The sequence below is a fragment of the Rhamphochromis sp. 'chilingali' genome (genome assembly GCF_963969265.1).
Source record: "Rhamphochromis sp. 'chilingali' genome assembly, chromosome: 3".
Taxonomy (NCBI): Eukaryota; Metazoa; Chordata; class Actinopteri; order Cichliformes; family Cichlidae; genus Rhamphochromis; species Rhamphochromis sp. 'chilingali'.
This window is the reverse complement of record NC_137931.1, coordinates 44,079,002-44,105,072: the sequence shown is the minus strand read 5'-3', so window position 1 is coordinate 44,105,072 and position 26,071 is coordinate 44,079,002. Positions and strand designations below refer to the sequence as shown.

The 26,071-nt window shown below is 40.9% G+C and overlaps 1 protein-coding gene across 1 annotated transcript; it reads left to right on the top strand.

The window, feature by feature from the left end:
* Window positions 1-1,834: 1,834 nt before the first annotated feature.
* Window positions 1,835-25,619, top strand: rxrgb (retinoid X receptor, gamma b). The gene is made up of 10 exons (XM_080876845.1): window positions 1,835-1,992; window positions 16,448-16,683; window positions 19,250-19,394; window positions 19,755-19,934; window positions 20,367-20,527; window positions 21,245-21,374; window positions 21,862-21,994; window positions 22,303-22,394; window positions 23,364-23,469; window positions 25,102-25,619. The coding sequence occupies exons 1-10, from the start codon at window positions 1,962-1,964 to the stop codon at window positions 25,247-25,249; spliced, it is 1,362 nt and encodes a 453-aa protein (XP_080732971.1). The 5' UTR covers window positions 1,835-1,961; the 3' UTR covers window positions 25,250-25,619.
* Window positions 25,620-26,071: the final 452 nt, after the last annotated feature.

Genomic DNA, 26,071 nt, shown 5'->3' with positions numbered 1-26,071 from the left:
GCTGTTTACATGAATGCATGCGAAGGGGTGATTAAAGGTGACTTAAACAGACGGTTTGGTTAAGGTTTCGGTTGGCCTCTTAGCTGCACTGTGACTTGTTAGCAGGTAGCCCAGCTTTGTCGAGCTTGGTTTAGGATTAGGCTTTAGGACAGTTTGGTGGGAATGGGGCCGTGAATACAAAGGGATTAGTGCAAAGGGTTGCTTCACTGAGTGGGCTTGAATGGGTGTGTGTGTGTGTGTGAGCAGGATGGGTGGGTGGGGAATGAGATCTGAAGTTGATGGATGGATTAGATGATCCCCAAAATAAAACATTAGGCAATTAAATGAATAAATAAATAAAATATGATAGATTAAAAAAAGGTTTTAAACTATACATGTGGATTTGAGCAGATTTTTATAATGTGAATTTATTTTTTAATAAAGCATAAAAACCAGTAGGAACATATGTTTTTAGAATTTCAAAATTTTCATTAAAGAAAAAAAATACACATATAAACACACAGACTCTTATATCTATCTATCTATCTATCTATCTATCTATCTATCTATCTATAAATATATATATGTATATATATATGTGTGTGTGTGTGTATATGTAATTCCCACGTCCCCCCTTTTTGAGCCAGAGTGCAAAAAAAGCCCTACCAAAATCATTGCAATGCCTTGAACCATGTGCCACCATTAGGAACACACAAAGAGAGAGCTGACAAATGACCATTTTAATGCCTCTGTTTGACTTTAATGAATTTATATGTTATCTGGCCCTAATGGAAGGCTGCGCTGAGGGGCTGGCGCAAGGCCATAACAAATGAAAAGCTCTGATTAGTGTAGAATGAGCTGAGAAAAAAATCCCATTCATCTTGGTTAGCATCCTCCTGTGCTCTTTTATGGGTCGCTGTTACAAGGACGGGAGTGCCGGGGTGCCTGTCCTATTAGCGGGGCAGCCCAAAGGCCCGCTGAGTGGTCAGCGGCCGGGCGTTGACGGAGCGTCTGCCCGCTCTGCAGTTCAAGACTGTGAATGCCTCAGTGCGGCTTGACTCCTAAATAACCTTCTGAGGTACCGGGAGCTTCACCCCTACATGACCCCGCACTGTGAACAGGGGTGTGTGTGGGGGGGCTCCGGGGGGGTACCCAGACCAGGACTCACACTAAACAATTAGGTAAACACTGGAGAGATCCCTTCACAGGAAGACGGCAGGAGATTAAAAAGAGTGTTTTGCATTTGGAATTGTTATAGGCTGTAGTCACAGATTTAATAGGCTTTAAGCAAAGCCAAATGAGATATTTAATTGGAGTTAATAACCTACCAAATACAGATTAAACCGGATAATTTAGGAGCTGGAAGCAGGTGTTTGTTTTTGGAGTTGTGTGTAGGCTGCAAATAATAAAGCTAATTTTTTTTTTTAAATCGCGTGATTTTATGAGAAGAAGTTAAAGAATCTGTGTCAGATAAGTACAGACCTACAGACTCTAAAGTCAGTGGAGCAATTATTTTAAAATATAAGGATAACGTTACCTATTGTATTTAAACTGGTTGTCATGCCCAAACATATCGCCTGTCATCAATAAAATCCAGCTTGCATTCCCTTCCTAGACCGACTAGATTTATTTTCATTGGCCTATTAAAGATTGATCTGATTACGCTGCCTATAAATAGGAAGAAGACAACGTGTAGACTGTAAAACACCTTATTTCTTTCTTTCTGTCGCCAAAGTAACATTTTACTATGAAAATATTGCAACACAGTGTCGCTGCAGGAGAGATGTTTCGTCATGATCGTGTTGGAGCTTGATATCGACCACTGTTGTCATTGGGAGAAGCCCTGTTTTTGCCGCCCCCTCCCTCGCTGGGCCCCTGTGTAGAGCCGCCTTGCAGAGAGAGTTCAGTCGGGCTGGGAGAGGAATGTGCTGGGATGCGGAGCAGCACCGACTGTAGGAAATCGACGCAACAACTCGCGCAGTATGGACAGCAATGATCCATATCTACACCTCAGTGAGTACTCTTGCGTATTTTAGCCCGGGTCCGATCTTGCTGCGGTGCTCCCCGCGAAGCCGCTGCATTTTGTTGTGACTTCAGCGGCGAGCGCGTTTGTTTTATGGCGTCTTCTCTCTCCAGTCAGCAAGCGGTGCGCGAAAGTGTTCTCGGACTTTAACCACCAACTGCTGTGTGTGGATCCTGTTGTTACGCTTGCTCTTAAATAATCGCGTTAGAACAGCGCGAATTGAAACGAAAGATGCGGTCACTGCAAAAGTCAGGTGATCATGGCTGTGCCGGTCGGGCAAGGTCAGAGGTTGGCACTTTAATTGCGCTTATGTAATTTATGGTGCTTGTCGCGCGTCTCTTGCTAAACAGTTTGAGACAGAAACACAATTTATTGGTCTGGGTAGGTCGTCAGATCCAGAGAGGGGAAAAGCGTTCAACTGCGCAGAGGAATGGCGGATTTCCACTGATAAACAAACTTATAGGCTCCCTCTTTGTGGTAGAAAGGAGTGCAGCGTGCTAGACGCGCCCTGGTCACCGCCGTGGCCATATTCAGCTGAATGACAGCGTGATGTGATTTTGCTCAGTAAAGCTGAAGTCTGATCTGACTCGGTGACTTTGCCCTTGAACCAGTGGATTGGATTTGTTCTGTTATCCTTCTTGTGGCCGCTTAAAATCATCTGAGACAAGGAAATAGGACGTCTTGGAGCAACACGTGGGACACACTACTTACAGAAATACCCTGTGCCATTTAAGTGTTTAGTTGAAACCAAATGTGGTCTAATAGGCTTGCGCATATAGTCTCATTAAGTCACACACACTTATCCTTAAAATCTAATAGCAGGCTAACTCTTTGAAGGCAAAACTGTACCGCCTGTTTATGCTATCACAGATATCTTTGCACCATTTGGAGGGGCTGAGTATTGTTTCCATAATGAATGTGGCTCCCAGGGGAATGACATGACATCTGGATAGGAGAGTGTGTTGAGAGAAACCCACAGTGTACAGAAGTAATGGAGCAGTCCCTCAGGGCTAAACTCTTTCTTCTTTCTCTTTAAAGATCTGTTATGATTGGGCAGTAATGGCATCCTAAGATTTAGATATTAATAGATATTAGCCAATCGTGTTTCTGCATTGAAGTTCCACAGTGCGATTTAAACACTGTTCTTTTCCAAAATTGCATTGGTCTTTGTTTAAACAGAGAGTCTGTTCTCCACAGTAATGCTGCTGTAGCATTACTCACTACCTGCAAAGGCTAGAGGTCTGTCTTAAACGCGAAATAGTCATAATTTTTGGTATGAAAAAATGTATTATGAATAAATCTTAAAGTAGTTCTCATAAACCAGGATTAGCTGAATCCTCCTCTTCTGGTGCATTTGCTTTTGAATGTTGGTAGTAAAGCCACAGAGCTAAATGAAAACCACAACCACTGAAAGTCATTCCAAATCTTGTTTTGTCTATGTGTTGGCTCACAGCTATGATTTAGGATGCACCAAAGCACGTACGAAAACAGAGCCATAAACAGTACTTGTATTCTGACTTGAAAATGGTCACCCTTTGTAATCTGTCAGGAGCGTGAAGCTGAGGCGAAGCAGTGTGGAGTCAAAAAAAAACAGTCTGGTGATTATGTGCAGATTGCTTCATGATCCACCTCTTCCTCCTCTTGGCTTTTCTCAGACTTGTTATGTTTCAGCAGGTTTGATGCAGGCCTGCTCGGAGCTTAAAGTAGAATCAGCATTTTTTTTTCTCTCTCAGCACTTCAGCATTTTTTTTATTTTCCATCAGTGGAAGTGATTCTAGACAAGCTGATGAGCGCGTATTTTGGGAAATTTGACGGTGAGAACTTATTTGGCTCACACAACAGGGAGGTCATGACAGAAAGAAGAACTGGATTGAAACCAGGGTGAGGGAATGGATGGGGGTGGTTTGAAAACTCATCACTTCCTAGGGATCAACAGTTGACCTCCCAGTGCACGCACAGACAGAAGCAGGAGGACACCCACACACATTCACACACCCATGCCTATTCTTCACAGCTGCGCAGTAGCTTGTATGAGTAACTCCTTTACAACAGACTGTGACCGTGATGGCACGTGACTTAAAGAATGTGAGTTTTACCTTTTGACTGTCAAGTCCCTGCAGTAATAAAACCTCCTCCCCTCCCACTGCGGCAGAATTAAATACATCACACAGGTAGAGAAGGTGTGGCTCTTTGCAGGTATTTGCTCAAGGATCCCAGCTTGAGACATGAAGTACCCCTGTGTTCACACATTCATTAGCACACAATACCTACAAAAGGTTTATTTTCAGGCACTTTTTAAGTGAGCGTGTGCGTATTTGTGTTTCCGCGTAAAATAGTCAGCTTGCCTTGATTGTGTGTTTGAGTGGGTGCCAATTGTGAGAGCAGGATGAGGGAAAAGAGGGGGCAAAAAGAGGCCATTCTCTGGGCTAATTGCCAGTAATTAGTCATTAGTGAAGAAGGTCAAATCCTTGATTTAATTCCAGCTTTAATCAAGCAGAGAACCTTCAAAGGCTCATGTGCTAAAGCAATGTTTAGTTATGAGATGCATTGAGCTATTTCTGATTTCAACAACCTATCTAATTTGAGTTTTTAATTTGTTCACTGCTTGGAAGGCATCTTAACATCTGGCTCCTTTTTCCATCTGATATTCAATAAATTGTCATTTCCTGCAACAGCACTTCTCAGTGTGTGCAAGCTTTAAGTTGCACCTGCGCACACAGAACTAAAGCTGTTGATGCATCTGCAATATTATTCCTAGAGGGAACATTACTTGATTACTTAATTGATAGAAAACTGTTTGCCAGCAGTGCTACTATTAGTTTGAGAAATGCAGAGTGGTTCACTCTTACTGCTCTGCTAAAAAGGCTGGAGTGCAGTGAATAATAGTAATAAATATATGGAATCAAATAAGAATTAGAAAATAGTCACACAGGAAAATATTTGAGGATTCAGTAGTGAAAATGCAGTAATCTGCTTGTGGATTTGTGCAGTTTTTTTTTTTCAATTTAATTTAAAAAATGCTAAATGTGTGTTTAAAATCTTCCACTGGAAATAGGCCAAACATTCCCTAGTTTACTACGTGCATGATGTGAATTATTTCTTTGTTTTGTCTTTCTTTGTCATTCATAATTGCAGTTAAGTATTTACTGGTATTTGCACAAAACAGGCATATAGAAGCCATAACCTTGAGTTCTAGGCACATTTTTAGACAGAGTTGTAAACTGACTCTGTAGGCAAAGGTGCTGGAAGTTTCTTAGCTTTACATTTGTAGCCCCAAGTTCTTCTCACCAATCACGTTCAGGCAACTTTGTTTGCATTTCAATAACTTTTAAACATTTTCTTCAGTTGTGTGCATACAATCACCTGTGAAATGAACAGGAAGGTTTGACCCGGATTTCCAGTATCCGCTGTTTGGATATCCTCGCCACACAGGAAGCTGCGAAAATTGGCCGTTGGCTTTGCAGGCCAAGTCGGCAGACTAGCTGATGTGTTCCCATGTTGACAGAATAATGTATGTGGAGTCAGTTCCAAAACAAGCACAGGCTTTGAAAGTTTAAGCACTGTGGAACTCATTTATACTATTATAGGAGTGTGATTAATGAGCCCAAGTTCATAACTCAATAGATGCTAGTTTGACTGACCAGCCAAAATATTTCTCATGGTGCTTTTTTTGTCCTGTGGGTGCACAAATAGCAGCAACAGGTAGCAGCTAAGAACATTAGATCTCATTAAACCTCTCCATGAAGAACATGCTGGAAACCTCGCTTGGTTATTTTTAATGCTTTGAGAGTGCCATTTTAGTGTGCTGCTCCTGTCTCACTTCTACAGAGCATCAACATGTAGCAGAAGCACACATTAATGTAGCATAATTTCCCTTCTCTTTTCTGCTTTTCCACTGTATTTTCCTATAAATGTCTACACAGCTGAATATGCCACATGATTATGTCCTCAGTGCTGTCAGAAATCACTACCGGCAGGGAGAGCAGGCCATAAGGAAACCTTTCTCCTGAGGGGACAGTACGCTGATTACATTATTAGAAGTTTAGATTTAAGAATGTAGCCTAAATTTAGGGCTGCCAATTATCTTCTTCCCGCGCCTTAACAAACCATAATACATCTGTGATTACTAATTATGGCTCTCGGGGTTAATTTCATGTATTTTATGTGGGCCATGACACACTAATATAACACAGCGTGCTTTTCAGAAGGATTGCATTATTTTAATTTCTCCCTCTGGGATTTCTTAAAGAGACGCTAGCGTTTCTCCTCTTCCGTCATGTTCTCCTCTTATGTGTCGGGCCGCTGAGTCACAGGAGGAGGACAAAGCCAAACGAGTGTCACTGAGAGTATATGTTTACTAGTGGTTCTCCTTTAAACACTGTGTAGTCGATCCAATCACTTGCTGGGTAGTCTGCGCAAGAAGGCTCTGAGTTGTGTAAGGCAAATGGATGGACACAAGAAATGGGAAGTTTCTGGTGCCATATCTCAGTTTGAATATCTGAAGAAGGATAAATTAGAAGGAACACTTTAACATTTACGGGTTGGTCTATTTTGTGGTGATAATAACATGTTGCCTTGCCTCTGTCATCACTAAACAAGTAGAACATCTACTTCTTGCATGCATATTTTTAAGTCTAAAAATTATTACCTGATTTAAAAGCCTGCTACAGTAGACGCAGTCTTCCACCAAGGGTTACTTTTGCAGATCAAATCCATCTCTGCATGGTTTATTTAGCTTCCCTCAGGATTTCTCATGTATTGTTCCTCGCTGCCTTTAAGTTATATTTTTGGCCTGTGTGTGCATCTGGATTTTCACTTTGCCCTGTGTTTTCCTGGCTATCCTAGAGCACCTAAAAAAGACAATTCCTGACTTCCTGGAATGCTATCACACTTGTTAAACACACGAACATATTCACAGAGGCGACTCAACTGAACATGCTGCTAACAATACCTTTAAGCTTGTATGCTGGCACAGTTATTTCACAGCGTGATATGGTGTTAAGTTATTTTTGGCAAGACAAAATAGAACTTCAACCTCTGACCACTTCTTGTCACCCACTCAACACACGTCATTTATAAAACCTGCAAAACAGAAAGAGAATTTGTGATGTTTAAAAAAACAAGGAGAACGTAGTGAAGAAATGTTACTGACATATTATTATATGTCAGTAACATTTCTTCACTACGTTCTACGTTTTTTCTACTACGTTTTCACACCTTTGGACTGTATTAGTGTCTTCATACTGTCTTCCCTTGCTCTTTAGCCCTGAACCCTTTTTAGAGGAAGTAATTGGAAACGTCTGGTTGTACTGTACTTTTAGACAACCCCTTCCACCATGACCTTCCCCAACCGCGCCCCCCTCTGGCCAGACCTCCTGGTTGTACCACTACAACAGGTGTTTCTGTATAGATAGAGGGGGAGATAAAGAGAGAGGAGAAACATGAGTTGAGTGGGCGGTAGAGGAGCTGATTTGTGCTGCAGTCGGGCAGCAAACAGTTCCTGTGGGATTGATCTCTGGGGAAGGATAATCTGGGTAATCCTATAACCGGCGCTGTTGGACTCCGCCTCTTTTGCTCTTCACGGAGGCCCCCCCATCCCTCCCTCTACACGCCGACCCTTCCGTCCCGTTCTTCTCTGAAAAGTGCTCGATTGAGCACCCACCAAGCCAGCACTTTGAGTCTGACACCTGGTCCTGAGCGACTCGTGTTCTTCCAGCACTACCATTAGGGCCTGAAGACATGTGGCATCCAGTGGCATCACCTGGAAGTGGGGGCAGCCCTGGAACGGAAATAGGTTATGGTCACTGTGAGTAGCTGGGTTTTGTTTTTTGTGTGTGTGTGTGTGTGTGTGTGTGTGTGTGTGTGTGTGTGTGTGTGTGTGTGTGTGTGTGTGTGTGTGTGTGTGTGTGTGTGTGTGGAATCATTCTGATGCAACGCGTCTCTTCTGTTGGTTTCAACAGAAGTGAAGCTTGAGCACGAAAAGCTCGTGGTGCACAGATGCATTTGAGTAATGCCTCTAATCCCTGTGCACTCTTTGATGAAGTTATTTTGAATTTCTTTCTTCCGAGGAGACACCAACAACTCTCATGGCAATTGCATCTGCAGATCGTTAAACCCATTTTTTTTTCTTTTATATATATTCTTCTCTCACCCATGTTGTATATATCCCTTGCTAAAAAATAACGAAACATTTAATTATTTTTTTAAACAAGGAACTGCATCTTTAAATCTATTTCCAGGATATTCTCTGTTAACAGATTATTTCCTGCTTTTATCGTCACTGGGTCATTTTAACAAGTTGTGGCAGGTACAAGGTTTTCCAGTTGGAGATCGGGATCTAGAACTAGTGACTCACTTGAATTCTCAGATGAGTTCAGCGGGGTTGTCACTCAGTTTAAAAGGATGCTTCCAGCTCTCTTTGCCTTGTTCCTTCACTGTCTCTTTATCTCTCAACACTTGTCCCTTCCTGTTAGCCCTCTTCATCACGCTTTCTTTCTCCATTTGTGTCACACTGCCTGTCACCTTTCCATCAACAGCCTCAGTGATGTGTTTGTTTCCTTTTTTTTTTCTCCTTTCTATCCTTCCTGAAGAGGTGTGGGAAGCATTGGTGTGAGCCATTAAGTGGCTTCTCTGTCTAGAGAATATGTATATCTGCAAATTGTGCATTTTAGAGCACCCTCGTGTTTTTGAGTGTCCTTGAGAAACAAATTCTTCTGAAAATACTAAAGTTGTTCAGTGGATTTTCTTGGCCTGGGTGGAAGTATGGTCTGAGGACAGTAATATAGTCTAATACCGACTTTCAAACCTGGCAGTCAAAGTGTTTTATGTTCATGGTTATGCTTATTATTGGCTCTTTCTGTTCTGATCATTCATTAAAAGCACCGCAGGACATTCGACAAAGCTGTGATTAAATCCATATTATGCTCAGCTTCAGCTATGTTGATGAAATACAGTGTTGCCTATTTAGTATCAGGAGCAATTCAATAAAACTTAAACAAACAACAGGACTATAGCTTAATAAATGCTGGCAGTTTTGCATGTTTTTCAACAGTCCAGTACAAATTGATAGATGTGGCATTAAACCGGAGCCACCATATGGTTTCATAATGATTTTCCTTGTCTGAAACAGCGATTAGTTTATAGGAACTTTTAAAGCAACCAAGCACTGGGTTTAAATAAATTTGATCCCATGTTAACTTTAAAGATATTTCTGTTGTTTGATTTTCACATTTTAGTTGCTTTGGCAATGTGGAGTAAATCATAGCTAAGAATAATTTTTAGAAGATTAAAGGAAAATCGTCAAATGCCTCTTGTAGTTAAAGGGGTACGGTGTAGTTATTCTGAGGGAGCGAATCCTTCTTTTTGAAAACTTTGTTTTGTTGTGCTAAATGTGCTACCTCCTAGCATCATGTCCGAATAACCAGCAGCTTGCCTGACTTTAGCAGTTAACTTAAAGCAAAGCCGTTAGCATGGCTATGGCTTAGAAGCTTAATCCTATCACTACCTCGCTTCTTGTCATTTAGCATTTTTCTTCTCATTTCCCGATTGGCCTTTTTATGTTTCTGTATATGACCACAAGGAACACATTGTTTTTCATGTGATACGGTACCCCAAGACCAGACTGTCTGTGTTCACTCTAGCTGCTAAGCTGGTGTAAGTCCGACTGTCTTTCTAGGATCCAGAAAGCTGGTGTAAGTGTCGTCCTCTTTCTAGGATCTGTCTTCAGTTCACGAGGTCAGGTCGGCCTGGTCGCAGCATGAGATGAATGGGTTTGTGTGTGTTTTGTGTGTCCGTGTGTGCATGTCAACAGCACATGGCTATATCTCCATTGCCCCCTTTAACAGTGAATGACTACTTCTAGGAACTAATTTGAGTTACCTCAGCAGGCGAAGCCAAAAGGGCGGATGCCCGATTTGCATTGGGACTTTCGGCCCAGCTGTTTGTTTGTTTTCCAGGACTGCTTGGTCAGCCTGTTCTGTGTTAGCTCGTGTTGTTTAAGTTCCAAACTTTTATCACTTGCAAAACAGTCTTTATCTTGTCCCTGTCTCAGTTATGGGCTCATCGATTCTCTGTGGGCCTGTGTTTAAAAAAACCCAAAAAAAACCAAAAGTGGCAGGTCTGTGTTTGATTTAAGAGAACTACAAACGTGGTCCGCCTGTGGGAAAACAATATATGTACTTTCCAAACAATTTGCTTTGCTTGTATGAATGCTTGCTATAGGGAAACTGAAAGAAATGGGGGAAAGAGTTTATTCCTCTTCTGTTCAGAAGTATATTTGATTTCACTGGAGGGTTTCACAGGGCAGAATTTGGGGTCAGAGAGGTTTGCTATCTGAAGCCTTTATGTTGTCACAGCCGTAAGCCTTTATGGACACAACTCCCCCCCCCCCACACACTTTTCTTTATGTTTCCAGCAAGACAGGAATGATACACAGCTGTAACATCTGTTCTGCTTGTAAAATGAGCGGTATTAATTTTGGCTGACAAAGCAGTACGAAAATGGAACAGGTGTCCTTGAAGCAGCTTTGGACAGAGTGCTGCTTATGTAACAGTGGACTGTATCTTTATTTTCTATCACCAGCAACCATTCGTATCTCCTAAAATCACAGCTGTGCAGAAAATAAACAGGGGCTTTTCTCAACTCATGATCTAATGTCCTCGCACAGGCAGGGCGATTAGGAGTGTGTGGTGGTAGTGTTAGTGCAGTCATGAGGGCTGGGAAGAGAAGGAGAGCAGTGCCCTCCCCCAGCCATCCAGCCAGCCATCCGTTGCTACCTTCTTCCTCCCTGGGTCTATTCGGCTCTCAGTCCCCTCCTCCCCGGGCCTCCCACCTTCTTGACAGCTGGCCTGCTGAGCTGCACATACTTACCCGGGGATAAGAGGATTTACTGACACAATTGATCAGATATCAACCTCATTTAGTCAAGAAATGAATGTTAAAAGGGTGGTGATTTTTATGCTGGTGTGTGCAGACAATTTGAGGGGGGGTTTCTCCCCCCCTCTTTTAGTGTGAGCGAGTATGTGCGCATGCAAGGAGTGAGTGTGATGGTTTGCAGCCAGCGCAAATGAGCCGGACTGGCAGCGCGGAGATTTCTTAATTACATGTTCACTGAATCTAATGAGCTCCTCAGGCTGTCCGTCTGATTACTTTAGGATGCATTCTGTTCTATGTCATTTGGTCACGGCACTGTCATCTACAGACTTTAACTCATTTTGCATAAAAACACATATAGAGTAGACGGTTATTGAACGAATCCATGCACATGCTGAGGATTCCTTTTTGTTGGGGTTCATGTGATAGATTTTGAAGTTTATGTTGTCATTTAGGAGTGCTGCTCCTGCTGCTCCCACCCCGTCATCCCCTCACTGTGCACTCCCAGTGCTGGTCTGCTCTCCAGACGGGAGCTATTATTAGTTTGGTCTTATTGAATTACTACTCAGTGCAGCGCTCCATCCAGTTACAACCCAGTAATTAACTGCAAGGGATTTAGAGGGTTTGTGGTTTGTGATGTTTTTTTTAAACCTGTTGATCATCAGATCAATGTGATGTATTTGTGGCTTTGGGTATTCCTTCCTTTGGCTTTCAAAGTAAATATGATCATCTGACACAGCAGAGGCAGTTTGATGAGGATGTTTGAATCTTTTGCATGCAAGGGAACAGAATAATGTGATGTTGTTAAGCTCAGTAAAGGTCATATTAAGAATTATTGTTAGTATTCACTGGTCTGGTTAACTGGTTAGTCTATAAAAATGCCTTGGAGGCAAAAAGTACTAATCCCAATTTTCCAAAGACTACAGCAAAAAGAGTCAATCTTGATGTGTGTGGACATGGTTGGCACAGGTTAGTTTAATATAACACTACCGCGATTGGTTTGTTATTGTTGATAACTGTGCAATCACTCTACATTCAAAGATCTTTCAAACACAATAAGCATATCAAAAGGGAGCTAATATGAAAATAGGCTGATGTGCTGTAAAACTCTATGGGTTACATTTCTTGCTAAAAGTAGCTGTGATTTACACTGGGTCAATTTTTAGGAGCCTTTCATCGCAAAGTCAGATCAAGCTGCATTTTAGCAGGTTATTGTGCGAGTCCTGCATCCGCCCTCAGTGCAGTAATTTCTGGGAACGATCAGTAGAGACCTGCGCTGCTGCAGACAGAAAACTCTTTTGAACTTGGCTCAGGAGTTTGGTAACAAGTGACCTTTGATTTGCGACACTAGTGTTCAAAGGTGCCCTTCACTGCTCTGTTTGCTCTCAGATAGATGCTTGAGTTGCTGAAGCGTTGCATAGGTTTAGACAAGACTGAGAGGGAAAAGTCAAACGACATATTTGTGAATGCTGCAGACTGCTAACGTACATTTCTGTGCCACGAAATGAATGGATGGATTATGGTCAAATATAGTCTGTGCATTTAAGAGTCTTTGTTGTGCAAGTGACTTAGATTGGACTGCCAGTTGAGGCGGGTCATTCAAGGATAGGCTTCTTTGAGCCGCTCGGGGCCCATTTGTGCTTCCTCCACTGAGCATGTTGGCCTTCTTACACACGGACACAAAACTCGCACACGCCCTTCCCAAATGTTCACCTCTCTAGCAATTCCCTTTTAGGCATCCCACCAGCTGACTGTCCGTGTGCTTTTCTTTTCCCCTGTGTAATGCAGCCACGAACACACTCAGGTCTGGGCGAAGATTTGTCGTTAGTGTTGTGTCAAACATGTATGTTGTTTTTCAGAGTTTAAACGGACCCTGTCTCCAGACAAGCAGGAAATCTGAACATTCAGGTCACAAATAGAACTGCACCGATCTATCCACCGATCTACCTACTTTACTTTTCATTTCTCTCCATATTTTCATCCTCATATTATCTTTTACATCTAGTCTTGTTGGTCTTCAGAGCATGTTGCTAAACTATTGGCTGCTGGAGAGTACCCTGTTGCCATATCTCCCACTCTGTACTAGAATAGAATGGATCTTTATGAACCCCAAAGGGAATTTGTCATGCACATAAAAGAGGGGCCATTGCACGAAATCAGACACAGAACATGTTGTACAGTGGACGTCTATTACATAAGAGTGTTGATTGGATGAAAATGCACCCGGGAAAGTTGGGAACAATGCCGCATAGTTGAATTTCAATCTATGTAGTGCATTTTGTAACAGCCTGGAGTGTGAAGTATATTTCTTTTATCCATTCAGCTCTGTGGGAGAGAGAGGAAGGCCCCAATCCATTTCTGCCTGCCAGGGATCACTTGTGGAGGGCTGGAGAAAGTGGGCGAGTAAAGAAGGGGGTGGAGGATATAGTTTCACTGCTAAACAGGAAGTTGCACAACATCTGTTCCTTTGCGTACAGAGAGGGAGTGAATGGCCAGCTGTGTCTTACTGTGTGTCTTTGTGCAGAAAGTGCTGCGTCCAGCCCGACAACATGACATTATTCCCTTTTTCACAATTTCTTCATATTTCAGCGCAATGGTCTTTCATTACTCAGTCACCATTTCCTTTAATGTGGTATAAGTGGGTGCTAAAGGTTAAATATCACAGCAACATTTCAAAACTGTTTCAAAATGTTTGACAAGTTGCTCTGAGTAAAGCCTTAAAACTGAAGTCACAAACTTTTTCAGGTCTAAAAGGTCAAAAACAAATTGTGACAGTTTTTCCCCCAGAGTCAGATAAACAAACAGATTAGCAGCATTAGCGTTTAGCAATTTTGACACATTTTTATCAGATCAGATAAGGAAAACCAAGTTTAATTTATATTTGTGTGTTCCATTTCAAGTCACAGTGACCATGTTAGTAAAGGGGCCTGCAGAAAAAGCGATGACAGCAATGAAATTCAAAATAAATAAGATGATGCGAACTTCAAAAGCAGAGATTAGAAATCATAATTACAGACCAAACCATATGTATAGGATGTTTTCATTCAGTGGGAGCAGGAAAACTCTTGTTTTAGGCTGATATTTTTGGTGAAATCTAAAATGCACTAAATAAATTTAAGTCAGGAAAAAGAACATGCTTTTGAAAGAGTGCTGACAAGTACATACAATTCAGATTTTGTGCAATTATGACATACAGGAGGAGCTGAGATGGCTCTTTAGATTTAAGATTATCACACAGACTAGTCACAGCGAGGTCTAGGTCATAGCTGATCCTTTTTTTTTTTCTTTTTTTTTTTTGAACTGTTGATTAGTTGTCAGAATCTTTTCTGTGGTAAATCATTCTTAAAATGGTGAAAATGTCCCTTTCCCTTCTTTTAAATCTCGCAAGATTTTTCTAGATGTCTTGTTTTGTCTGGTCAACAGTCCCGCAATCCTTGGACATAATCAGTTTACTGTCACATAAGAAAGGGGGAAGCATCAAATTCTTCACTTTTGAGAAGCTAGAACCTGCAATTTATTGTGTTAAATGAGACTTCACAATAAACCAAGCAAACAAATCAACTCATGGAGCTCTTGCTGCCCAGCTAATCTCCAGCATCTCAAGGGTCATGCTGTAGTCACGCTGTTTTTGACTCATGATTTTAATTGATCACTAGCATTTTCTTGTTATTTACAGTATTTTTAGCAACTCAGATTTGTTTACAACCATGAATCTCTACTAAATGAACTTTCAAGTGATAAAAGACTCCATTCTTATCTGTTGGAAAGTGCACAATCAATAATCATCTTTTAAACTTTCAACTTTTAAGTTAAATAAGTGTATTTTTTGACATTGGAGATCTAGGTTATTAGTAGTTGTGACAAAAAGACATCAAACCCTCCCTTGGGGCTCTCTCCGGGCACCCGGTTCAGCTTTGATTCAGGAAAAAAAAAAAGGACTTTGAAGATTATAAGAAACCCAAAACACAGGTGCTGTTCATTGCGTGTCTGTGCAATCATGCCACAACCCAGCTTTATAGACGCACATGGGACACAAGAATGTGACATTTAACTAAGAACAGTGGTGCAAAGCCCAGTATCACGCTGAGTTTGTGTGTGTGTTTGTGTGTGTAAATGGAGGCAGGGGATATACACTGACAAAAAAGCCAAAACTTCTGCAGGCTTATCCAAATATTTATGTGCATATGGTGGTCTGTCACTCTTCATCAGTAGCATTTTACTCAAGAAAGCCCAGTTTTGTTCGCGTCGTTGAGTCATCACCATTAGCCCAGAGGGGTACTGCTTATTGCATCTGTCTGTATTATGATAGCCTTTGGCATTTGTGTAAAGATGTGTCTTGGTCTCTTGCTCGTACACACCATATGTATATGATGGTATTTGCTGAATTTGTATTACTCGCAGCTACAACACATGCATGAAATTACACACCATGCCCTGTTACCCAGCTGACTGACAGCTTTTCTAAGTAGGTCATCTATGTAAATGCCAGCCTGTCAGTTTACATCAATGGCCGCTGAGCAAAGTCAGCATCCTGTGACCAAAATCAGATGGGCTTCACTGTGTGTCGCTAAATTTACACTCCAAAAGGACACATGGCACCACTGGCCAACAATATATAACCCAAACCTGGATTCTAATTAGATAATATCATCATTTTGACAGTTGCTAGACTTTACGTTTTAAAGTGTGATTATTTAGTGTATCCATTCATGTGGAACCTCTAAACTGTTTCGAACCTTGAAGCTAATTTTTATACAAATGTATCAAATGACTAATGGTAATGTAGAGACGTCCTTTTTGAACAATCCACTGATTTCCGTCATCTGACTGTAGAGCATCATCCTGATCATCAGTTTGGTTTTATCCTCCACAACTTTACTGTTCAGGTCTTCGTTCTATAAATATTGTTTCAGAAAAAAAACACTGAACACATCGGCTCAGTACCAAATGACAAACTATAGTGGAGCCAGATTTATTTCGTTTTTCTCCTAGTTGGTGGAGACTTGGTAGCTAACAAGGGTTTGATGTGGTTGAATTTTATTTTAATTTATTCGCCTCTGTTTATTAGTTTTATGTCTATTGTATCTGTGATTCAGCAAATCTGTGGTGTCGAGTTCAGCTTCATGAAGTCAGACAAGTCGGTATTGGTTTCAAACTTGTTACACTGTCACCCAATACCCCGAAAGTCATGCATTTTAGATTCAAGCAGTTTATTTTGGATGCAGCTAAAAACTGGCCTTGGGTGGATATTTTGATTTTCGTAATACACAAAATTCCCAGATTAATAGGTCCTTCCTAGGACCAAAGTTAGCAGAGATACAGTACTGGGTTATATAATGTTTCTGTTATTCTGCCGCTGTGTATATACATAAATATTAGAATCACCTTTGAATAGTCTGCTGTTCAAGTGGCTTTAGATAGTGTCTGCTCAAAGTACAACTTCGCAAAGAAAGCATGTGTGGTAGCATGGATGCATTTGTTTGTGTAGGTGTACCTTCCTAATTCTTTTATTCCTAACTCCTAAATCCAAAGTATTTGCTTGTTCTTTTCAACATGCACCTTCTTCCTTTCCAGACTCTACAGGGCCGATGAGTACAGCCCACACCCACCCCCCTTTGATGGGCAGCATGGTGGGTCACCCATCAGTCATCAGCACCTCCAGGCCCTTACCGTCCCCCATGTCCACCTTGGGCTCACCAATGAACGGCCTGGCCTCTCCCTATCCAGTTATTACATCTTCCCTGGGCTCGCCCTCTGTATCGCTGCAGTCTACTCCCAACATGAACTTCGGACCACTCAGCAGTCCACAGGTGAGACATGTGGGGGTGTTTGGTCGTCAGAAGATAACAATGAATTGTTATTTCCCTAAATGGCTCGAGTATAAAGTTGCTTTTATGTATCCATGAAATTATCATGACAGGATTATTATTATTTTTGCATTTATATTTGAAATGTTTGTTCTTCTTTCACCATTCTCTGTCAAAGCGAACTCTTAAGGCAGGTAAGTAAAAAAAAAAAAAAATGCACCACTCAGAACCCCATTTGGAAATGCCAGAGAATGTGTTTTGAAGCAGAGTTTGTGTGTTTTAAGGTAGTGAAGAATGCAAATACTACTTGCTAGAACTGTTACTTTTGGCAAGGTGCACATGTATTAAATAACATGTTTTTCGGTGGTCATGTGCCTTTATTGCTTGGGATCTCCTCCAGCAGACAGGACTTTGAAGGTTAGCCATATCCAATGTGTTTGGCAGGCATAGCTTGGCTTTACTCTCACTCTTTTACCCTTCTGCTGACCTTTAAACTTTTCTCCCTAAAGGTCATCCATGAGTTCTGAATTACTACACTCATAGAATTGGACATATAAGACACAGTATGACTATTAATGGATTCCTGAAAGACGGAGAAAGGGCAGCCTAATTTTTCCTGGTTTCTCCTTCTTCCTTTGCGGATATTTCTATTTATTTGTTTTACTTTTATGTGCTCATTTAGGCATATACTAATAATACCAAGGCTCTTTACGTCACAGGAGCTCTGTTGCACTTTTTAAGCTCAGTGATTTGACAGTCAGCCATACAAACAGAAACAAAGATGTTTGGATGCACATGGTGCTTTCAAGGCTAGATTCAGGACCGTGCTGTTGGGAATAGCAGGCGATGATATACATTTTATGATAGAGATTTTGGCTTTTTTGCTGCATGCCAAAAACAAAGCTGCTGGCAGGTTTTTTATCATGTAATGTATGTTTTTCATGGAGTGAAGATTACGAACATGACAGTGTTAGCAACATGAGGCAACATGAAATCATTATTTTAATTACAAGGAGAAATGATGTGTAAATTTGATTTATTTGGATGATTGTGACTGACTTTGTTTTACATCATCACATTTGCTTTGGAGTAGCTGATAACTGATTTTCTGATCAGTTAAATAATCAGCGATTTAATGAATTCATCAATCAGCAAAAATTTACTCAAAAAAAATCAATTTCATTTTACAGAAATCTTTACATATAGATTTAAAAAACAAACACGTGCATCACTCAGTAAACCTTGCATGTCTCATGCAGTATTTTCTTCATACCATGTGTTGAATAAAAAATGTATGAAGCATCAATAATCCATATGCAGTGCTCGTAGCCGTTTTCTACAGCATCCTGTTGTCTGTGTAAAGCTGCATGTTGTCTAAACGACAGTTTAAAAACACTTATTTTTTTAGATCATGCAAAATTAATTATGAAAACTCTATGCTACGCTGAATAGCTGCTCACTACAGACACGCCAATAAGCGAGCACGCTGTTGCTGAAAGCTTATTTAGGGTGTGACCGCCTCCCTGCAGGCAGCCAGCATGCTGACATTAAACTGAATGACGGCAAAAAGAAACACTCTTGTGTGATGGTCTCTGCTGCAAATTCATGGATATAGAGTCCCAAATTCAGACTGCCATTGGAGAATATTGAGAGTGCACTTTGTAAATAAGTGATAGGATCTGTCAGAAGGATGTCCGATACTGTATATCATGCTGCATCATATAGTACAAGGTATATGTAGGCCAGGCTTGTTTTTTTCTGGTTGGAATCTGGAGATCAAGCAAATATGCTTTCCATGTGTCTCTCTGAGAGAGGATCGACAGGCTGGACGATGATAAGAAGAGAAAGAAGCAGATATGAAGAAATCAAAGGAGGCTTAACTTGTTGCTCTTTTTTTGGGAAACATATTATATTACACATTATTTCTAAATTGGCCATACTTAGTGGTTTGGAGTCTTGATGTACCATATTTGGGAGTTACTCGTATATCTCGTGGGGTTCCTTGGGATCAGGTGCGAAACCCTACGCTGCAGTAAGAGATATAAATCATGTCAGTTGAAGTGTACATTATTGTGCATCTACTTGGGATTGAAAGCTGCTGTAAGCACTGCTTATGATATAAAAAAAATGGCAGATAAAATACATTTGGCCTTCATTGGAGGTCTAACAGAAATGCCAACTGTCATCACAAAGCATAAAATTCACCATGAGTTCCCTCTGCTGCTGAGTTTGAGAACTGCGCCTGCTCCACGTGACTCCCCCTTCCTGCGACTCTCCCTGTCTGCAAACATTAAAAAACCTGTATGACAGGCCTCAGCCCCTCCTACAGGCTGAGCATGTGATCATACCAAGACACTTTCACAATAAAGTGTGTGGGTGGGGGAACAAAAAAATATGAGTGAGCGGAAGACAAAATGAGAAAATAGGGGAAGGGAGAGAGTGTCATGAGACTACCACAAACTTTTCACTCTTACTTCCCCTCTGCTTCCTCCTCTGCTCTGTTCCGTTCAGCTCTGGCCACCTCAGCTTTAATTCTTTGTTCTCTCTTCTCTCTTCCTGTCATCTGCAGATGAACTCTATGAACAGTGTTAGCAGCTCAGAGGACATCAAGCCTCCGCCGGGCCTACAGAATCTGGGAAACATCAACTACCAATGTACGAGCCCGGGAGGGATGTCAAAGCACATCTGTGCCATTTGTGGGGACCGCTCCTCAGGTAATGTTAGCATGCAAGGACGGAGGAGAGGGATGGGCAAGCATATTTACACTCCCACTCACCACCACAACTCCCCCCACCCAGATGAGAACAGATAGTAGACAAAGACGGACTTGTTTGAAGTCATTTGTTAAGTATTTTGTCAGGATTTGTGCCGTATGTTTCTGCAAATATCTTTTATCGGTGTGTTGTTACAAGTAGGTTGTCTATCATACAGAAAATAGTTAACACATTTCCAATCCTAATTCTAAAGATGTGCCCAGAAATTAGTCTACAAGCCAGTGCGACGCTTTATGCACTGTGACGCAAGCTGAATAGTGGTCCTAATCAATATTGATCCTGTGGCTTTATTCTCCTCAGGAAAGCACTATGGTGTATACAGCTGTGAGGGATGTAAAGGTTTCTTCAAGAGGACCGTGCGCAAAGATCTCAGCTACACTTGTCGAGATAACAAGGAGTGCCTGATTGACAAGCGCCAGCGAAACCGCTGCCAATACTGCCGCTACCAGAAGTGCCTGGCCATGGGCATGAAAAGAGAAGGTGTGTATGGAGGGTTAGAAAAAGGTTGGTTCGAAATTTTAACAATATGTGACATTTTGCAGTTAAAATAAAATCACATGTGGTTTTGTCTTGTAGTAAAACTATAATTTTCAGGTAAATTCAGTTTTGTTTATTGAATGTTCTATATAGCGCCAAATTATGACAAGAGTCGCTTCAAGGCGCTTAATATTGTAAGATGAAGACGCTACAAGAATAGAGAAAATCCCAACATTCAGACGTTCCCCTGTGAGCAAGTACTCGGCAAAAGTGGGAAGGAAAAAAACCTCATGGCAGAACCAGGCTCAGGGAGGCGCGGCTATCTGTCGCGACCGGTTGGACGGGTTTTGAGTTATCTGCTAATATTACGGATTTTCTAGTCAACAATTCAGGATGTTTAAATGCTGTGTGGCTTTTTTGTGTGTCTGTGTGCAGCGGTGCAGGAGGAGAGGCAGCGTGGGAAAGAGCGGGGTGAGAATGAGGTAGAATCCACCAGCAGTTTCAATGAGGACATGCCTGTGGACAAGATCCTAGATGCTGAGTTGGCTGTAGAACCCAAAACAGAGACGTACAGCGACGGCAGCCCCGGGAACTCGGTAATTAATACAGACACTGGTCCATGTCTCTTTCACTGTTTGTATTATGAATCTGAGGCAGTTTTTCTGGGGAGAAACTAGATGCCAAGATGTGCTGTGCTATTAAGATATACTGATCTTATTATAAACATAAACACACAAGCTTGGCTAAATAGTTTTGAGTGTGAAGCTGAGACCGGATGGAATTGGGTCAGTTGAATATAAATAACACAAGCTGAGGAGTTTATGGGAATAAATCTAGGCTTTGCTCCAAAATTCTGACAAGCTACTTTGTGCAGTTGTCATAATCTCCTGGGTTAATATGTTGAGATAATGTAGCCGAGCTGCCGAGTTGCTCTGGTCCAAAACTAACTCTTAAATCTGACAAGTTAGTAAACAAATTAAGTAAACACTGATTTAGCAATTTACTGGGTATGAGCTCAAGCACTTAAATGAATTTTAAAACCTAGAGGTTGGGTAACAAAGCCACAATTTAAAAGCTGTGCGGAACTTGAATTGAATTGTGCTTCAAGATATTTCCCTTCTTTGGTATGTAGAATTTAGGATTGTATTAAAACTACCGCAAGCAACGAGAGAAATTGTTGGTTTAAAAAGAGTCAAAAATAGCCACTGCTGCACCTGGTTACCAGCTGTTGCTAGAAAAGATTTAGATGTCACTAACAGTGCCTACAATCACATTAAATCGGTCTGGCACTTGTCCTACATGTTCTTCTCCAGACCAATGACCCCGTCACCAATATCTGCCAAGCAGCAGACAAGCAGCTTTTCACCTTGGTGGAGTGGGCGAAAAGGATCCCGCACTTCTCCGAGCTCCCCCTCGATGACCAGGTCATCTTACTACGAGCAGGTAGACACGCAAACACAAACCAGTGCATGCGGCAAGCTTATGCTCACACAAATATCAGACCACACACTCATACACAGCAGTTTCCTGCAAGGGTAAACAGTCCTTTATCCTCCCTTTCCCCCCTCACTTTTTGTGTAGTATTTTCATTCAGCATAGTTGCCGAGCCGATGTCAAGCAGTCTATTTAAGTCTTTTTTTTTTTTTTTTGTAACATCTAGTTTAATGGAGCAGTGAAACCAAAATAACTGGACCATTTGCAAGTCCCAGCAGTGCAGTTTGCTGCCAGTGCTGACCTCTGCTGGGAGGAGATTTAACACATGCCAGGACGATAAAGTGAAAAAGTCACAAAATGGATAATTAATTTTAAGCAAGCAGGGAAATCACAGAACATGTTTTGTGTATTTAATTTACACAAACTAAAGACGGGCTTTAAAGAGACGAGTGGATCGAGATGTCACTCGTTTTTCTTGTTCCTTTTTTGTGTCCAGGCTGGAACGAGCTACTAATTGCATCATTCTCGCATCGCTCGGTCACGGTAAAAGACGGTATCCTGCTGGCAACAGGTCTTCACGTCCACAGAAGCAGCGCCCACAGTGCTGGAGTTGGCTCCATCTTTGACAGGTAGGAAGGATTGAAAGATGAGACAAAAAGATAAAATAATGTGACATTTAGACTCCTTCATGATTAACCTCTTAATTCTGTATATTTTGTGGTTGGAGGCAACCCCCCCCCCCCAACACCACCGTTAACTGGCTGTAAATGTTACTAATGTCTTAACTGCATTCATTTCAGTGTGTTGTCATTTAAGCTAAGTACATATTTGCATAGAAATGCAAATTCTTTACTGAGAAATTATTCTAATTCTTGTACTGATTTAATTCAGTCCTATTTTTGTGACTAGTCATTGTTTCTTTCTTGATTTCCTGCAGAGTACTCACAGAGTTAGTATCTAAAATGAAAGATATGAAGATGGATAAGACGGAGCTCGGCTGCTTGCGAGCAATTGTCCTCTTCAATCCAGGTCAGTCTGGCCTCTTGAGACTGTTACATACCACCCAAAACAACATTTTCACCGACATTTCAGTTGTGTTATTTCACTGCTTATTTTAGTAACTGCAGAATCACTATACTGGATTCATGAAATTCATGTGAACATATTTGTCAAGTGCAATGTTGGTCATCATAATATTATGGCTAGTTGGAGAGATTTTACTGTGCACCCATGCGTTCCTAATGGCTCAGTCAGACTAGACTAAAAATAGGATAGTAATCTACTTTATATCAAGAAAAATTAGTGATTGCCCGGATTCTTTTTGCTGATTGTAAGTAGTTGCAGCAACCATTTTCAATTGCACAGGTGTCTTGGTAGAAGAAAACAGCTTTGCTGAGCACCTGTGTCATATAAATCAGTCAATTAACCATCCTGCAGCAATTAGGTCACTATTTGTGGAGGAATTTCTGAATCTCTGTTTAAAATTTATGAGGTTCTGGCTGGACTCTAAATGTAATGATGCATTCAGTTTCCCTTGGAAGCAGGGCTGGGAGTGACATCACTCCCAAGTTGAGTGTGTTCCAGTAGTGAAGTCAGAAAAACAGGATTTATTTTGTTCCTTAGCAAGTAGAGCCATTCATACCACGATGGGGATACAAGGTGATGTTTGTTTGGGTTTGTTGTTGTTTTTTAACTGAAAAACACAACAGCAACACATTTATGGTTCGAGCCTGCACGGTGTTCTGTATATGGCTTATTTAGCGAATCAAATATGTACAACAGTATTTTCACAGATTGAAAGTTGAGAACGCTGAAATTCAGACTTACAGCTTCAAATGGAATACACAGAATTTCTGTGTTGTTAGACAGCAAAAGATTTATGATTTTTGCTCACAGTTAACAGCCATGTTATCACAAACAGACTGCAGAAAATTGACTCCATTCGATCACAAACTAGCAGAATGACTTGTGTGTTTTGTTTTGGGTCTTTTTTTCCAGATGCAAAAGGTTTGTCTAACCCAGCAGAGGTTGAGGGGCTGAGAGAAAAGGTCTATGCTTCATTGGAGTCGTATACAAAACAGAAGTACCCGGACCAGCCTGGCAGGTAGGAACTGTTCCATTACAACATCGATCATTTTTAAACACATTGCTGCACTGGATGTAAAGAATAATAAGGATGGCAGCTTGCATTATATTAGTACACAGCTCTTATGCAAGTAAAAAACTTTTGCCTAACCACAACATTGCATTTAAAAGGATGTAGGCTGATAACGCTATTTGTAACTGCAAATTGTTGCCATTGACTGTATTTTTTATTTGGGAGCTGATTGAGAGCAACAGGTATTAGAGGTAAAAGCAGACACTGCAAACTTCCTGAAAAGTCAACACATCACAGCTGAGATGCAGAAAGAACGCTTAAGAATATTTTGGTCACTATTGAGATCACAGTTATTATTATTATTACCCCATGAATATTTCACCTCACTGAAAAAACGTTTAATGGTGAAATTATGACATAAAGTGCACATGATTGAAGTGAAACTAGCATGCCACAGCCCGGCAGTGAAAAAGATCACCACTGCAACATGTAATACTTTTTCTTGTTTGTTTTCATTAATCTAAATCATAAATCTCTGAGCAAAGAATTGATTTTTGAAAGGTAAATGTAACACTAGCTTGACTTTCTTTGAAATGGCTTACTGTGTACGGTATGTTGTCTCATGAAAAGTGAGATGTTTACAATATTAAAAAAAAAATCTTGATATGCACTCACTATATTCTTTATTAGGAACATCTTGCTAGTCCTTTTGGGCCATATCGATATGATCGCTGCATGTCTATGATGGGATTCTCACGTTCCACCACATCCCAAAGGTGCTCTATTGGATTGAGATCCGGTGACTGTGGTGTTTTATCCTGCTGGAAAAAGCGGAAAATGGGAACACTGTGATCAATAATGATATAGTCAGCACCAATGTTCAGATAAGCAGTGATGTTTAAAGCGATGCTCAGTTGGAGCCCAAAATGTGCCAAGAAAATATCTCCCACACACACACACTACCACCACACTACCACCAACAGCAGCCTGAATTGTATACAGGGCAGAGTGCATCCATGTTTTCATGGTGTTTGCACCAAATTCTGACCCTATTATTCTAATGTCACAGTAAAAATTGTGACTTATCAAATGAGACATTGTTTGTCCATTCCTCTGTGGTTCAATTTAGGTGGCGCTCTGTCCTTTAGCAGGTGACCCGGTGTGGTCTTGTTGCTGCTGTAGGCCATCTGCTTTAAAGTTTAATATGTTGTGCATTCAGAGATGCTCCCATGCAGGACAGTTTTTCCAATTTCATTGTACTACTGTACTATGTATGACTGTGCAATGACAATAAAGAGTTATCTTATCTTATCTTATCTTATCTTATGCATGTATTTTCTTTTTTGGACTATTCTCTGCAAACCGTATAGATGATTGTCACCTTTCGTCCTGAACTTCAGCAGGTCATCTTGATCATGTCTACATGCCTAAATGCAGAGTTGCTGCCATGTGATTGGCTGATTAGATATTTGCATTACAAAGCAGGTGAACAGGTGTATCAAACAAAGTGGCTAGTGAGTGTGTGTAAAATATGGCTTTTTTTTTTTTTTTTTAAACAACTTTGAACATGTGTGGAAGTGAGTTTTAAGCTCAGTTGTTCTCGCCTCACTATTTGGCACGACTTTTTATTATTCTCAGGTTTGCCAAACTGCTGCTGCGCCTGCCTGCCCTGCGCTCCATCGGCCTCAAATGTTTGGAGCATCTGTTCTTCTTCAAGCTAATTGGGGACACGCCTATTGACACCTTTTTGATGGAGATGCTGGAGGCTCCGCATCAGATCACATGACACACGTCTTCCCCTTTCCCTTGTACATACTCCCGCATCATAAGCAATATGATGATGGAATTAAAAAGACTTGATTGAAATGTAAAACAGCTTATTTTGTACCCATTTTAAAAAAAAAAATGCAATTAAAATGTTTAAAAAAAATGTGGTTGTGGGGATGGTGGAGTCATAACTCGATAAATTCCAATAAAGTTGGTTTGGAATTTTGTAAATAGCTAATTTCAGGTGTTTGTTTCAAAAGCCACCAAATGCAAAATTTGAAGAAAAAAAATCATATTTTATTCAAAGCAGAATTGTATAAAACAAAAACCATGCCTGAATTTCTTAAACGTGTCTGAGAATTCTTACAGAATAAAGTTATTTAAAAATGTACATGAAATATTTTGTGCATTGTGTTAATGCCTTATCACATTTTCTTTTATTAGCTGTGTTTGGTATCAAATATAAAGTGAACCTGCTATTTTCACTCCTCGTCCACCAGATGGCGTCCACAGAGTGCCATCAAGACGAGAGACGCTGCTTCACAGCATTTTTTTTTTTTTTTTTTTTTTTTTTTTTTAGAGCTGTTTGCACGGATTCCTGTATCCTCCTCGTGGCTACGGTCTGTCAGAGTTACATGACTCGTCAGGGCCTCTGCAGGCTTCAGCATCACGAACTGCCAGGACCTCATCACAAAGACCTTTGATTTCATTAAGACTTCTTGGTGAAGATAATCCACGAAGAAATAGGAATCTAGAGAGAACAAAAAAGAAAATAAATCTACGTCGGAATATGTGCCTATACTGGAATGAGTCAGTATGTTGGCTGATATGTAACAAAATC